Raw genomic sequence first — 14,707 nt, forward strand, 5'->3', positions numbered from 1 at the left:
ATGCCCATAGTGCTGAGTTTGAGAAACCTTTAGATCTTGAGGCCAGGAGTTCAAGATCAGCCTGGCCAACATGGTGAAACCCTGTTTCCATCAGGCATGGTGGCACACACCTGTAGTCCCAGCTACTGGGGAGAGTGAGGCAGGAGAATCACTTGAACTCAAGAGGTGGAGGTTGCAGTGAGTCGAGATTGTGCCACTGCACTCCAGCCTGGGCTGGCTGTCCTGTGCATTATAGGATATTTAGCAGCATCCTGGCCTCTGACCAATAGATGCGCACCTCTCCCAGCTGTGACAACCAAAAATGCTTCCAGACATTGCACAATGTCTTCTGGGGAACAAAACTGATAGACTGCCAATACTGAGACTCCTACTTGTTATCTGTGTGGCAACCAATGGGCTCATTTTACTTTTCCCTTTCTCTCTTCTTTCCCTTGTTAAAAAAATCATGTTATCTCCACTTTGTCAGAACCTAGGACATTTATATACTATTCTTCTGTCTTTATTTTCATCTTCATGGCAGATTTCAATATTCAGTATTCAATTCTTCACACCACTCTTTTTGCTGAAATTCCTCAGCTATCACTTGGTGAGTTAAAACCTCCTTCCAGGAAATTCTTCAGTAAGAAAAATTCCTGAGAAAAATATTACTGAATTCTTGAATATTTATAACTGTGTGTTCATCATCTTGATAGGTAAAAATTACTGCATATAAAATTCTTGGACTGTTCATTCTTTCCTTTAATTTTTCTGTGTGTGGCTATTAAGAAATCTGATAACAACCTAATTTAACCTGGAAGCTCAGAGAATGTTTTCTTTTCATTTTTTAGAAAAATCTTACAGATTTACTAGGGTTTGTCTCAAGAGCTGAGAATTGCAGGGTAATTTTCCTAGGAATCTGGTGGGCCTTTCAATATATATGTTGTTTTTCTTTTAGTTCTAAATAGTTTTCCTAGAGTATAATTTTAGATATTAATTCTGTCTCATTTGTTTAGGCTTTCTTCTTTAGGGACTCCCATTATACATAAATTGGCTTGCTTTGCTTGTCTTTTATCACATTCTTTCTTCTTTTTTTTTTTTTGAGACAGGGTCTCGCTCTGTTGCCAAGGCTGGAGTGCAGTGGTATGATCTCAGCTCACTGCAACCTCCACCTCTTAAGTTCAACTGATTCTCCTGCCTGACATTCCCCAGTAGCTGGTACTACAGGCATGTGTCACCATGCATGGCAGAGATGGGGTTTCACTATGTTGGCCAGTCTGGCCTTTAACTCCTGTCCTCAAGTGATCCACCCATCTTGGCCTCCGAAAGTGCTCTTTTATCACTTTATGTCTCATATTTTTTACCCGTTCATATAATTTCTATTTTCTTATTTAGGTTTTCTTCCCGTATACCTTTTATTATTCTTTCTGTATGTTACCCATTCAACACTTTGCAGTTTGCTCTTCATTGATAAGATATGACTGTTCTTTTATTGTAAGCCATCATTTATTTCTTCCTGTTTTATGTCTATTTGTATTCTGAGTTTTCAAGCTTCTGATTTGTATTATACTTTAATATTTACAATTGCTTGTTTGATTGTATTTAACTAATATTGGAATGTTTTTTAAAAAGGCATTCTTTTCTTTTATTTATTTTTAGGGGAATATTTTAATTAGTTACAATGTTTTCTTTCCTTTGCTTTTTTCCTCTTTTCCACTCTTAGGTATATACCCAAGTCACAATGTTTTTACTATTCATTTTCTGTTTTATTCTTCTTATAGAAACTTTCAAACTATGTCCATGAACCTTTTTCATCCACGAGAAAATAAATGTGTAGGATTTTCCTAGACCAGCAATAACAGGTGCTTCTACTGGAGTGAGGGACTGGAGTGCTGTTGGTGTTTATTTGATTTCTTAGTTCAGGGACACTCTGTTCTCTTGGTAAAGGGTGATCTTGTGGGGTGCAGCTTGTCTCACAGGCATTGTAGTTTGGGCTTGCCCCTTCTATCTGTATCCTTTAGCTTAGGAAAACTTGTCCTTACCTGATGTTTGAAAGTCTTTCCTTACTCTATGGAGTGTCCAGCAATTGTCTGCTATTTTCTTTCTTTCTTTTTTTCCCCTGTATTTTTAGTAGAGACAGGGTTTCACCATGTCAGCCAGGCTGGTCTTGAACTCTGGCCTCAAGTGATCTGCCGGCCTTGGTCTCCCAAGGTGCTGGGGATTACAGGTGTGAGCTGCCATGCCCAGCCGGTCTGCTATTTTCTTATAAAGTATTTGCATGTTTGCATGCTGATATAAACTTGTATTCTGAACTTATACTTAATATTTGCTCCCTCGCTTTCCTGATTCCCAATCCAATAGGAGCTTGTGTTAGACAACAGTTAAATTTCTCACCCTGAATCCCTGTGAAGCTACCTGAGGTTCCAGTGGGAGGGCTGCACTCACCCAGCTGATTCCCTGCAACCAGAAGAGAAATACCAGGCATTGTGTCCCAGATGGAATGCCTTTATTAAAACTGGGGCCAGGCATGGTGGCTCATGCCTGTAATCCCAGCACTTCGGGAGGCTGAGGTGGGCGGATCACCTGAGGTCAGGAGTTCAGCCTGGCCAACATGGTGAAACCCCGTCTCTACTAAAAATAAAAAAATTAGCCAGGCATGGTGGCACACACCTGTAATCCCAGCTACTTTGGTGGCCGAGGTGGGAGACTCACTTGGACCCAGGAGGTGGAGGTTGCAGTGCGCCGAGATTGTGCCACTGCACTCTAGCCTGGGTGACAGAGTGAGACTGTGTCTCAAAAAAAAAAACAAAACAAAAAACAAAAAACAAAAAAACCCAACCAACCAACCAAACAAACCCAAAACATAAAAACAAAAAACTGGGAAGTTGGCCTAAATCGGGTTATTGAGGTAACAATGGGGACAGTTGGAGTCGAGGTATAGTGCAAAAGTGAAGGGTAGTGGGAGTCAGAAAACTGAAGGTTGTCTGGATGAATTTTCCACCTGAAATGATGATTGCTAACAAATGCATATTACTTTTTTTTGTTTTTGAGATGGAGTTTCACTCTTGTTACCCAGGCTGGAGTGCAATGGCGCGATCTCAGCTCACCGCAACCTCTGCCTCCTGGGTTCAGGCAATTCTCCTGCCTCAGCCTCCTGAGTAGCTGGGATTACAGGCACGTGCCACCATGCCCAGCTAATTTTTTTTTTGTAGTTTTAGTAGAGACAGGGTTTCACCATGTTGACCAGGATGGTCTCGATCTCTTGACCTCGTGATCCACCTGCCTCAGCCTCCCAAAGTGCTGGGATTACAGGCGTGAGCCACCGCGCCATGCCTGCATATTACATTTAAGGAAGCATAGGCTCCTAGCTCTTGCCACTTCTTTCCTCTTCTTCCTCACCGCTCCTCTCATGACCGTCTTGCCTGGATGACCCTCCTCGATTTGGCCTTTCTCTGCTGTGGAGTTTCTACTGCCTAATCCTACCTGCGCTTAGACTGCGGTTCTCAGATCCTGAGCTCCTCAGTCCAGGCCAAACTCCAACCCTGAAGGGAGAAATTTCTGTGTCCTCAGGCTCTTGGTCTGAGCTGATGTGGCCCCACTATAAATTAAAAATAAAATTTACTGTGTAAAATACATATAACATAAAATTTATCACCTTCACCATTGTTAAGTGGCATTAAGTACATTAAGTATATTCACATACTTATGCAACCAATCTCCAGAACTTTCTTCTCCCTTTTCACAATACAAAAATTTAATAAAAATTGGTTAGTGAGTATGTATAATCCACAGGGCTAAATGTTACCTGGGACTGCAGTAGAAATTTGAAATAGAATAGACGCTGGAGTAAATGTTACCTATTGTCGTCATGTAATTCATATTCTTCCTTCAAAGATTCCTCGGCATGTTTCTCTTCTTCTTCCCTTATAGCTGTTGGAATAATTTCATGTCTTGCTTTGTTAACTCACCAACCCTGCTGAATTCTGACAAAAGATTTATTCTTAACTTCATTGTGTACTATGTAAATATTTTTGCAACTTCTTAACACTAACATGGCAGGTCATTTCTTTCACCTGAAGCTTTTCTATTTTCTGTCCTTGCAGCTTGTCTGGCCTTGCCAAGGGTACGGCCCCAGTAACCGTATGAAACATCTTGCAGAATCGTGCCCTGTCATTCACACTGTAAGATCCTACTGTAAAGCTACAGCCAAAAGGTCTAACATCACGGCAGAGTGTACATGCATGGCAACTGTGTCTGCAAGATGTTTTTATGGAATGTTATAGCCAAAGCTAGATGGAAAGTTGGAATCTTCTTCTCTTGCTACATCTGCCAAAGAAGGAGCATCTACCAACAAACCTGCTACCATCATTCCAACATGACAATCCATACTAAACAGTCTTTCATTGGAGCCTCCTTCATAAAGTCCAGGAAGGCTCCCTTTTCTACCTCAAAGACACCACCATCTTTGCACCTGAATCCAGTGGCTGTATTACTATTTTCCACAGCCTTCATTGCACATTCAACTTGAAAAACTCTTTCATCAGGAGAGAATGTAGAGGCTGACAAGTCATACCTGGTGTCAACTGAGCTCTTTGTGCTAAAAGTAGTGGAACGGGTAGGGCTTCCAGGGCTCCAGAAACTTTTCGTCTTATAAAACTGAAACTCTATGCTAATTAAGCAGTAACTGCCCATCCCTTCCTCCCCCTAGTCCCTGGCCACCACCATTCTACTTTCTGTTTGAATTTGATGACGCTAGGTAGCTTGTATAAATAGAATCACACAGTATCTATTTTTTTGTGACTGGCTTATTTCACTTAGCATAACATCCTCAAGGTTCATCCGTGTTGCAGCATGGGTCAGTTTCCTGTTTTTTAAGGGTGAATAATATCTCACTGTACATAGGTACCACATTTTGTTTATCCATTCATCTGTTGATGGACACTGGGTCCCTTCTACTTTTTGGCACTTGTGAATAAATGCTATTAACATATCTCTTTTGTGACTCTGCTTTCAACTCTTTTGGATATATACACAGAAGTGGAACTGCTAGAGAATATGTTAATTCTATTTTTGATGTTTTGAGGAATCACCATACCGTTTTCCATAGTGGATGCCCCATTTTATATTCCCACCAATGGAGCACAAGAGTTCCCATTTCTCCACATCCTCACCAACACTTATTATTATTTTTTGATAGTAGCCATTCTAATAGGTGTGAGGTGGCATCTCATTGTGGCTCTGATTATCTCCCTAATGATTAGTAATGTTGAGCAGTTTTTCATGTGCTTACTGGCCATTTGTATGTTTTCCTTGGAGAAATGACTGTTCAAGTCTTTCATAAGAGTTCTTTGTAGAGTCTCAATATTAGCCCCTTATGAGGTATCCGATGTGCAAATATTTTCTTCTATTCCATAGCTTGCCTTTTCACCATGTTGATCGTATCTTTTGATATAAAGAAGTTGTGAATTTTGATGTAGTCCAATTTATTTGTTTTTTCTTTTGTTGCCTATATACTTTTGATGTCATATGCAGGAGATCACTGCCAAATCTAATGTCATAAAGCTGTCCACCTATGTTCTCTCGTAAGCATTTTATCATTGTAGATCTTCTGTGTAGGTCTTTGATCCATTTTGAGTTAACTTTTCTATGTGGGGTATCCACTACCATTTTTGCTAGGAGTTTCTAACATGTAGCAGTGGCAACACCATGCAGTTAAGAAAGGGACTCCCACATTTCCACCCTTGGGTTTCAGGCTAAAATATGTCTTTCCTCCCTTTTCCCAACAAACACTTGCCCCTAGTCATGAAAGAGGCCATAAAAATGTAAGAAAACCAATGCAAAAATTTATATTTTATTTGAATTCAAAAAATTTAAAATTGCTTTCAAATTCAGGAAAGTACCATAATGCAGGACCCCAGGGGGAAGCCTCATATACAGAGACAGATAAATTAAATGTATATACTGCAGACAAGCCAAGAAGGGGTGTAGATTACATATTTACAGCACTTGATGTTTTCTGAAAACCATATTTATACATTTTTGTACATTTACAAAAAAGGCTTCTACTACCGTTTACCTACAATAATGAAAAAAAATTTACACCTTTTTTTCTTTCTTTTTTGGTACTGTACAAACTTTGTATAATAAAAATATATCTCTGTACAAAAGATTTTTTTTTGTTTTTGTTTTACTTTTTTTTTTCCCTTATGGGATGGTGGTGGTGGGTGTATGGCATAGATGGTGGGTGAAGGGCCTTATCTACCCTGTTCCCTTCCAAGCCTCTGGAGGTGGAGAGAAATGCCAGGGTGCAGAGGGTGATGCCCAGCAGAGTGCTGGGTGCCCCACCAGCAGGTGCTCCTCGGGCATCTCATGGGACTTTACAAGGAGATGCAGGGGAGGGGTGGAGGGCAGGAAGAGGCATCCACTGGGTGGTCTGGGAGGGACATAAAAAGGGGGAAGGGACCAGTCAAAGGAGAGGAGCGTAAGAAGGGGGAAGGGAGCTTAAGAAGTCCGGAGGGGAGCTTCCTGCCCTTGTTTCCAGCCAAGCAAAGAGATGAGCGTGAGGGAGTCTGGACTGACCTCCTCCCGCCAGGCCCAGGGGTACCGTGTCCCAGAGGTGATGCGGCCATGGGTGGGCTCCTGCCTCTGTCAGCCTCCATTGTGTCTGCTGGAAATGGACGCCTCTCACTGTACTCTGGCCAATCTTAATATCAGTCAGATGTTCTAATTGTTCCAACCTAGAATTTGCTTAAGAACCAGGTGTCACGGTCTCTCTGCTCCTGCATATTTCTATTTGTTATTTCAATATGTGACATGAACCTCTGAGGTCAGCATGTCATCCATGTACAGGGGCTTAAGCCCTTGGGGGCCTTCCCGAGGACAGAGAAAGTGGCTCTAAATGCCATACTTAGATTCCTAAACTCATGAATTTCCCAACAATACTCATGGAATTCATGAATGACCCAAGCATAATATTAGCTGTCAAAATAAATCAAACCCACTTGCGAGGAGCTGGAGAGAGTGTGACTTTCAGCCACCCGGTTGTTTTGATTCAGGACCTGCCAGGTCTTTTGCAGGCTATGGTCAGCGGCTGTTGGTAGCCAAGGAGCCAGCATCAACCGCAGGAGGCCTGGGGAGCTGAGTCCTTCCCCTGAGACTGCCTATGTGGAGAGAGCAGAACCCAGATAGGACACAGGGGTGTCTTGCCTGGCTTCCCAGACCTGGCCCCAGTGCTACTGCAGAGATTCACCAGCTCCTCCTTTCTTGGCTGCCCCTTCTAGACCGGGGTTTCTGGCAGCTGGTGTAGTGGACTTTGGGGCAGACTGATATGGGTTTGCATTCTGACTCCACACTTCCTAACTACTTGCCCCACATGTCTTTACCTTTCCAGGCTTCTATTTTCTCATCTGTCAAAGGGGAATAATAAATTCTACATTTTGGTGTTACTGTGTAGACTAGAAATACTAGAGGTAAAGTGTCAAGCACAGAGAATAACCCCAGCACATGACAGCCATTGCTTTTTGGGTACCGGGGCAGGCTTGCTGCCCTGTCCTTTCAAGGCCCCCGCTGCTGCCTCCAGACCTGGCGTCCTCTCTTGACCACAGACTTGTCTTGTCTTCTCTTTGTCAGTTGACATCCAGACTTGATTTTGGGTTCCTGGCTAGACTCCTGCCCTATCCTCCCCGGCTCTCCCTTCATTCCCAGTGCTGCCCAGGACCCAAATGACTTTTTAAAACACTGGATTTAGAACTCAATACAATTGTGTTTGAAAAAATAAAGAAACTGATTTTCAATCTATTTCCAAAGACCTTTTTCCTGCCTCTGGGGTAATCCTTGCTGCTGCTGCTGTGCAGATGGGGCCGTCCATCAGCAGGTGGCTGGTTTTTGCACACTGACCACACCATGGGATGCGTCCTGCTGTTACAGTCACCGAGTCACCATGTCCTCACACATGAGATGGGCGGGGGGCATATTGGTTTGAAAGCTGACCATACCGCCCCCTCTTCATCTCTTTTCTGTGTGTGGGGAATAGGGCATGAAGCATCCTTCATGTGCACTTCTGGTTTTGAAGCTTTTATGGTCTCTTCCATAGGACATGAATGAAGGAGAGGTGTGTGTGTTTGTGTGTGCTCAGGCCCATACACACACACACACACATCCACAAGTTGCTTTACTATTTTAAATCCATAAACTTCCTTCCTCTGTCTTCAGCCCCTTTTCATTTCCTGCCTCCTTTTCAGAGCACGGCGGGAGTCCTCTCCGGGGTGACGGGTGTAGGTGGCGGCAGGGCGAGGGCCCGAGTCCCAGCAGTAGCAGACAAAGGCAGAGAGACAACGAAGATGGGCACTGGGCACTGTGCTCAGGGGAGCCTACTTCCTGCCCCCTGGGGAACTGGGAACAAATAGATCACACCTGAGTTTGCAAAGGAAAAAGAGGCAGGAGGAAGGGAGGGGCGGGGAGCAGAGGAGGCAAAGGCAAAAAGGCAAAGCAAAGAAGGAATAAGTGGGAAAAAGATTAATCACCTCCATCTTCACTTTGATGTTTAATCTTCCAAGGTTGGGGGTGCGGTGTAGGCAGAAAATACGTGCAGCAGAACACGTGTTTTTCTGTCCTTTTCCCTTCCAGGGCCAACTTCGTCATTAGACCTGGAGGCTCAGTGCTTGGGGGCTACCATACTTTTAGGAGCCCAGGAAAATGTTCTAATTTTAGTTTTTTTCAAAATCATATAAAAGTGAGTAGAATAATAATGTATCTGTACTAATGAGTCCAGACTGGCTTATATTCACTTTTGTGATGACACAGTCTTGAAATCTCATTTCTAATACTTTTTTTAGTGGAGGAAAGGGTCCACAAACATCATCACTCAGCCCTGTTCCCCTGCCCCCTGACCTGCTGACTGCACAGGCCTTGTTGCTTCCCTAGGAGGGCATTCATTTTAATTTCAGCTCTTCTTCTTGGCATTGTTTTAAAAAAAATTACCATCTAGTCACTCATGTGAAATGTGTGTGTGCCTGTTCAGGGTGCCTTTTGCTTTCTTTATGCTCCAGCTGTGGGCAGAAGTGATCAGAGGGGCCCTCCTGGAGACCTGTGGGCTGGGCAATGGGTTCAGAGCCTGCTGGCAAGGGGCCAATTCTAAGGGTTGCCCAGACATGGAGCCACCAACCCCAGCCAACCCGGAGGTGACAGCATGGCGCACACCAGCACCTGGAACCCAGCAGAGCCCAGGTGTGGAGCGAGAGCCAGTATGTGGAGGTCAGGGGCATCCTTGTTTCTTTCTTACACTGTTCAATAATTTGTGCAGTGAATCAGATTCATCACTGATCACCTCCAAGCCCCAATTTACATCAGAGGGGATTTTCCCCCCTCTTTTGCCTTCTATTGATGAGAGTTCTGAGAAGGAAAAAGGTAGGAAAAAGTAAAGATTGGGAATAAAGATGAAACTTGAGGAGTAATTTTGGCATGTCAAAACAATCCCACTGGAATAAGGGGGAGCCCTTACTGAAATGTTTGTTTTGGGGACATGTAAAAAGATGGGGAAAAGCTCTTCTCATAAATCATTTGTATTCAGGAGCTGCATCTGCTGCGTCCCTGACTTGCTCACCATCTGGGACTCAGGCTGAAGCTGTGAAATCCTCCTGGAGGTGTGAGTGGAAAGGGAGTAAAGCACGTCAGGGGCCGGGCAGCGATAATGACCTCTGCTGGTCTTGTAATCCCCTTGGCAGGAACCGTCCCCACCCTCCCCATTGGTGGCCCTCGAAGGTCCCCTCATACAAACCTGTATCCTGGGTGCACTGACATTTGTGTGTGGCTGGGAGTATCCACCACATGAGCTGCCATCCGCAGGAGCGTGGGGCAGGAGCGCGACACTAGCCCTGGGTGTGGCTGATGGCCCACTTGGTGGATTTTCCACTGCCCTCACTGGGAATCCCTACCTGGCTGGCTCTGTGACCCTTTTCCCCAGAGCCCTTTGGCCCAGGACCTGAGAGAGGGTGCCTGCCTGTCCGTGTGGGAGAAGACAGTTCTCAGAGGGGTGCAGCTTGGCCACCCTGTTGAGGCAACTCCTGCAGGGTCCCAGGTCCCAGAGGTGAGGGTGTCATAGAGGGAGGACACAGTGAGGAAGAGGCAGTGCCTTTCAGATTCATCAGTTCCCTCCCAGTGGGCCTGTCAGATGGGTGTGTGCATGAGTGTGTGTGTGTGTGTAACCGTGTACACTTGTGGTTGCGTCTGCCCCTCTGTCCATATCTCGGGGGCTTCTCCCCTCTCTTGTGTTCTGTGTGATGGGGAATGTTATTAGTTAACTTGCCCAGGCAATAGTGCTCAGTTGACAGGTCAAACATTCTGGACATTGCTGTGAAGGTATCTTTTTAGATATGATTAACATAGAAATCAATAGACTTTAAATCTCCATGATGTGTGTGGGCCTCATTCAATCAGCTGAAGGCCTTAAGAGAAAGACTGAGGTGTTCTGAAGAGGAAGGATTCTGCCTCTGACTGCCTTTGGACTCAAGACGACAGCATCAGCTCCTGCTGGAATTTCTAGCCTGCTGGCCTGCCTAGTAGATTTCTACCTTGTCATCCAATTCCTTAGAAGAATCTCTCTTTTAAAATATCTATTTATAGTTCTCTATATATATAACGTATGCATATGTATGCATACATACACCTCTATGTAGTTATCTATATATAGATGGATAGGTGTGGAGATATATCTTGATTTAGAGATGTATAGGTATATGTATTACATTTATAGTGTATGCATGTATATATACACAATATACCAATATACACACATATATATGCCTCTCTGTAGGGGTCTCCAGGGCTTGGCCTTGACCCAGAGGATGTATATATCCAGTTGGTTCTGTTTCTCTGGAGAAAAACAGACTAATACACGCCAATGTTCTGCCAAGCTCAGGGGTGAGGAGCGCAGTTTCTGGAGCCAGCCTGGGATTGGATTCTGACCCCATACCTTCTGAGCTGTGTGATCTTGCTCAAGTTGATTTCTATGCACCTCAGTTTTCTCATCTGTAATGGGGTTCCTAGTAGCCTCTACCTCACAGGGGGTGCAGGGATTCAATATGTTAGATCCATAAAGGGCCTGGTTCAGTGCCTGATACACAGTGATGCTTGGTGAACAGCTCTCCTCTTACTAGTGTGACTGTGGTGGCATGAGTGACTGTTGGGTGGAGCCTCTGGCACGCACAGGTCCCTGTCTGTGCCTATCAAGGCCTGTCTGCCTCCCATACCCCTGCTCACCGGCTGCTGGAGGCGGGGCTCTCGGTGGCAGTGGTGGCGGCCAGGCTGTGTGGCTATACCGCTGTGCACACTGTGCTGACTGTGAATTCCGCCTCGCTGGCCATGATGTCTGTGGGCTGGATGTTGCGGTCGTACATTGGGTTCTCAAACGTGGCCCGAACATTGGTGTTCTCGTGGCCAGCATAGCCATTGAAAGGAACTTTGGGTCTTCTCCTGGCGATAAGGGAGGAAGTGACCACAGCATGAAAAGAGTGACACAGAGAGGCTTAGGGGTCTGGTGGTGGGGCTCTAGAGGGAGAGAGGGAGGCTGATGCGCCCCCTGCCTCCTTCCCGTGTGGTACCTGTGCTTGTAGAGATAGAGCACGAAGCCCGCAATGATGAGGGCGATGAAAGGCACCAGGATTGCGGCTGCCACTGAGCTGCTGTTGGAAGCAAAGTGGCGGCCAATGGACTCGGGGTCTGATTCCAGCAGCCTGAGGTCTGTAAGGTTGCAAAGCAGAAAAATCAAGTCACAGAGACACGGTCTGAGGCCCTGTCGGCTGCCCTCCCCTACTATGAACTCTTGGGAAGCAGGGCTGCCACTCAAGGTGTTCCTCACTCCTGCCCAGCAGGGGTTGCAGATGTGCCCAGGGCCACCCGCCTGCCTCCATGTGTGCACTCAGTCCCCAGGGGAAGGGTCCTGCATGTATCTGCCTTGTGCCGCTCAGATGGCTCCCAGATGACCATCCACGGAGGAGCCTAAAGCCATGGCTCAACAGAAACTCTTACAAGGATGCAGCCCTTTAGAAGTCTCTAAAGTTCTTTTGGCTGTAGAAGCCTTTTATCAGATGAAATCTTACAGGGACACCAAATTATAAGACAGATGAAGGCAGAACTGTTCTGGTTGAAGCTGAAGCATCTCCTTCTGGAAGGCTGCCTCTCCTCCTTCCTTGCCCTCCTCATGGACACTGGGAGGGCTCAGAAGAACACAAGCAGACACTGTGGCCCCGTTAGGCACCCCGCTAACTGAGGGGCTGCGGCTCTGAGAGGGGACAGGGTGTTTGCTATGGAGCCAGAACAAAAGCTGTGATTTTCTAAGGTCTTTCCATCATGCTTGGTTGTCTTGAAGTAGGTGAAGGGTGCTGTGTGGAAGACCATCTTAGTCCTTGCAGCTCATGAGGGCAGAGCTGGGGCAAATCCGGGGGAGGAGCAGTGTCGGTGGGAAAGGCAGAGGCAGACTACGGCTCAGTCCGGAGAACCTTTCCGGAGCTCAGAGCCGGAGGACGTGCAGTGAACTGCCTTGGCGGGTAGGGGCCCTGGGGACAGGAGATATCAGTGCCCAGGTTTCAGAGAGGCTCTCATATACCCACAACTGCTTCCTGTTTCCCCGTCCCCGGCTTCTGAGAAACCAGAGCCCCTCCCCCAACCAGAGTCCCAGGGTGGGCACAGGGAGGCTCTGGGCCAGGGCCAGTCTCCAAGGTGTGGACGTTTGACATGGATGACAGGAAGCATGCTAGGTAAAGAGGCCAGGGAAGGACCAGGGAGGGAGGCCATCTTGATGCTCAGTTTTCTTATCTGTAAAATGGCCACAAAACCAGACTTCTAGGGCTGGGCTAGGGCAGAAACGACATCACAGCAAAGGCACCCTGAGAGCCCTAAGACACTCCATGATGTTCATTGAGGCAGGGATGACACCCGAGGGCTGACCGGAGGGTGTGGCTGGGGGCTGTATCTAAGACCCAATGTCCCTGGAGCTGGGGGCTCTCCCCTCCAGGTCTGAGCAGGAAACTGTTTGTCACAGGTTGAGTGTGTTAGGCATGAATGTTTGCTTTTGGAGAGGTATTCCATAGCTTCTGTCAGACTCTCGAAAGGCATCCCTCATCCAAAAGAGGCCAAGCACCCCTGCCTCAACTTCCCCAGTCCTCTGCCTGACCACGGCACACACGGTGTTTCTCCCACACACCCGAGCCCACACTTCCCAGGGACAAATGCTAGTTACCCAGTCTTTGAAAGCCGAACTGCCCAAAGCCTTGGCCCTTGACAGAACCTTGGTAGATGAAGGTGCCTCCAGAGGACTCTGATGAGACCTGTGATGGTAGAGAGCACAGAGAGCAGGTGGGAGGCTGCTGGAAGGATCTAGAACTCCTCTCTCATAGCACATGCTACACAGCAGGTCTGAGTCACTCACTGACTTGCTGCTCCGACACACAGGGTTTGTTCTCTGCCCACACCCAGGCAAGGGTGGGTGTGACCGGGAAGCCTGGGGTGGGGCAGGGGCACCAGCTACATGAATGAGGTAGGAGGAAGATTTTATTTTCTACTGGTCAAAGCACAGTATTCTACTATTAACAGTACCTGTGTCATAGTGCACATGAGAAACTGAGGTACTATTACCAGTACCTGTGTCATAGAGTGGCTGTAAGGATTAAATGAGCTAATGAAATTAAAACACGCCAGAACACTTAATTTAAAGGCCTTAGATATTTGGTAGCTGTTAGTACTGTGATGAAAAACTGGCTTTTGGAGCATTATGGAACACACAGAACCTTGGTGAAAATGTCCCTCACAGATTTAAGGTACACTGGAGAGTTCATCACAGTTCTAAGAGCTATTAATTTTTTAGGAGGTGTAGCTGGGGACATAGCTCCTGCCACTGATGCTCATGTGACAGATGCAAATGCTCAAATGTGCAGTCTGGGGCCACAGCAGCTGAGGACATGCTGTGAGGATGCCTGTGCTCCTGGCTACTCCCAATCTATGCTCCACTGCTAGGAGCCGCCTCTGTCTGCCCTCTCCAGCTGTCCCCCCAAACATACCTCACTGGATATCGAAAGGCTCCATGGTTGGCTGTCGTCCTAGGCAGTGGCTCTGGCTATTCTTGGCCATCTGGAGCCCCATCCCCATCTTCCCCTGGCCTGCTCCATGTCCCAACTTTGACCCTCCTGGATTGTAGAGTCTCTTGTTCCTGCACAGCTTTTGGGCCATGACGATTGAAGCTGGCCCATACTTGGATTACCAAGGGAACCTATAGATATCCTTGGGCCTACCAAGGAACTACCTGTACGTGCCAGCCCCTGGAGAAGCCACTTGGTTCTCCTGATGTGTTTATAAAGCAAAGTCAACTATGTCACAGTCCTCCACCAGCTGGTCCTGTCCATGAGAATGCACTGTGACTCCCTAGCTCTCTGCTACTCTGGTCTACCATGACCTCTTGCTTTATTCCACCCTTTCTCTTCTAGCTCCAGCAATCCAAGACAGAGAAGTGAGGATGTGGTTGGGGATGCTATGCTCAACTTCGCTATGTGTGAAATAGGAAGATATGGCCAGAGAAGTGTCATCGGAGACACAGCTTCCACCTCAAGAAAGCCCTAGAATAGAATATCTTTTCCATAGGTGAATGTAAGAAAGCCCTATCCCTCTGCCATGTCCTGGTCTCTCAAGCTGTGCTAAATCACTCACAATCTGCATCCTCAAGTGTGAGCAGAAGTTCGAGGTA

General features: G+C 46.4%; 1 protein-coding gene and 1 pseudogene across 17 annotated transcripts in view; both read right to left on the reverse strand.

Moving 5' to 3' along the window:
- Nucleotides 1–3,778: 3,778 nt before the first annotated feature.
- Nucleotides 3,779–5,672, reverse strand: LOC100415248 (proteasome subunit alpha type-3 pseudogene; annotated as a pseudogene).
- A 125-nt stretch (nt 5,673–5,797) lies between these two features.
- CSMD2 (CUB and Sushi multiple domains 2) overlaps nt 5,798–14,707 on the reverse strand; it is a 637,686-nt gene continuing 628,776 nt past the window's right edge. For 13 of the 17 annotated variants that reach the window (XM_078331131.1, XM_078331136.1, XM_078331130.1 and 10 more), the window contains 4 exons: nt 13,211–13,298; nt 11,574–11,712; nt 11,233–11,445; nt 5,798–8,367 (listed from right to left, as the gene is read on the reverse strand). In XM_078331131.1, the coding sequence (XP_078187257.1) occupies nt 11,286–11,445; nt 11,574–11,712; nt 13,211–13,298 (387 nt within the window). In that variant the 3' untranslated portion in view covers nt 5,798–8,367; nt 11,233–11,285. Of the gene's footprint in view, nt 8,389–11,232; nt 11,446–11,573; nt 11,713–13,210; nt 13,299–14,707 lie in introns of all 17 variants that reach the window. The other 4 variants (XM_078331128.1, XM_078331126.1, XM_078331135.1 and 1 more) reach the window with 1 other exon arrangement.

This window comes from Callithrix jacchus, chromosome 7, assembly GCF_049354715.1.
Source record: "Callithrix jacchus isolate 240 chromosome 7, calJac240_pri, whole genome shotgun sequence".
Lineage (NCBI taxonomy): Eukaryota > Metazoa > Chordata > Mammalia > Primates > Cebidae > Callithrix > Callithrix jacchus.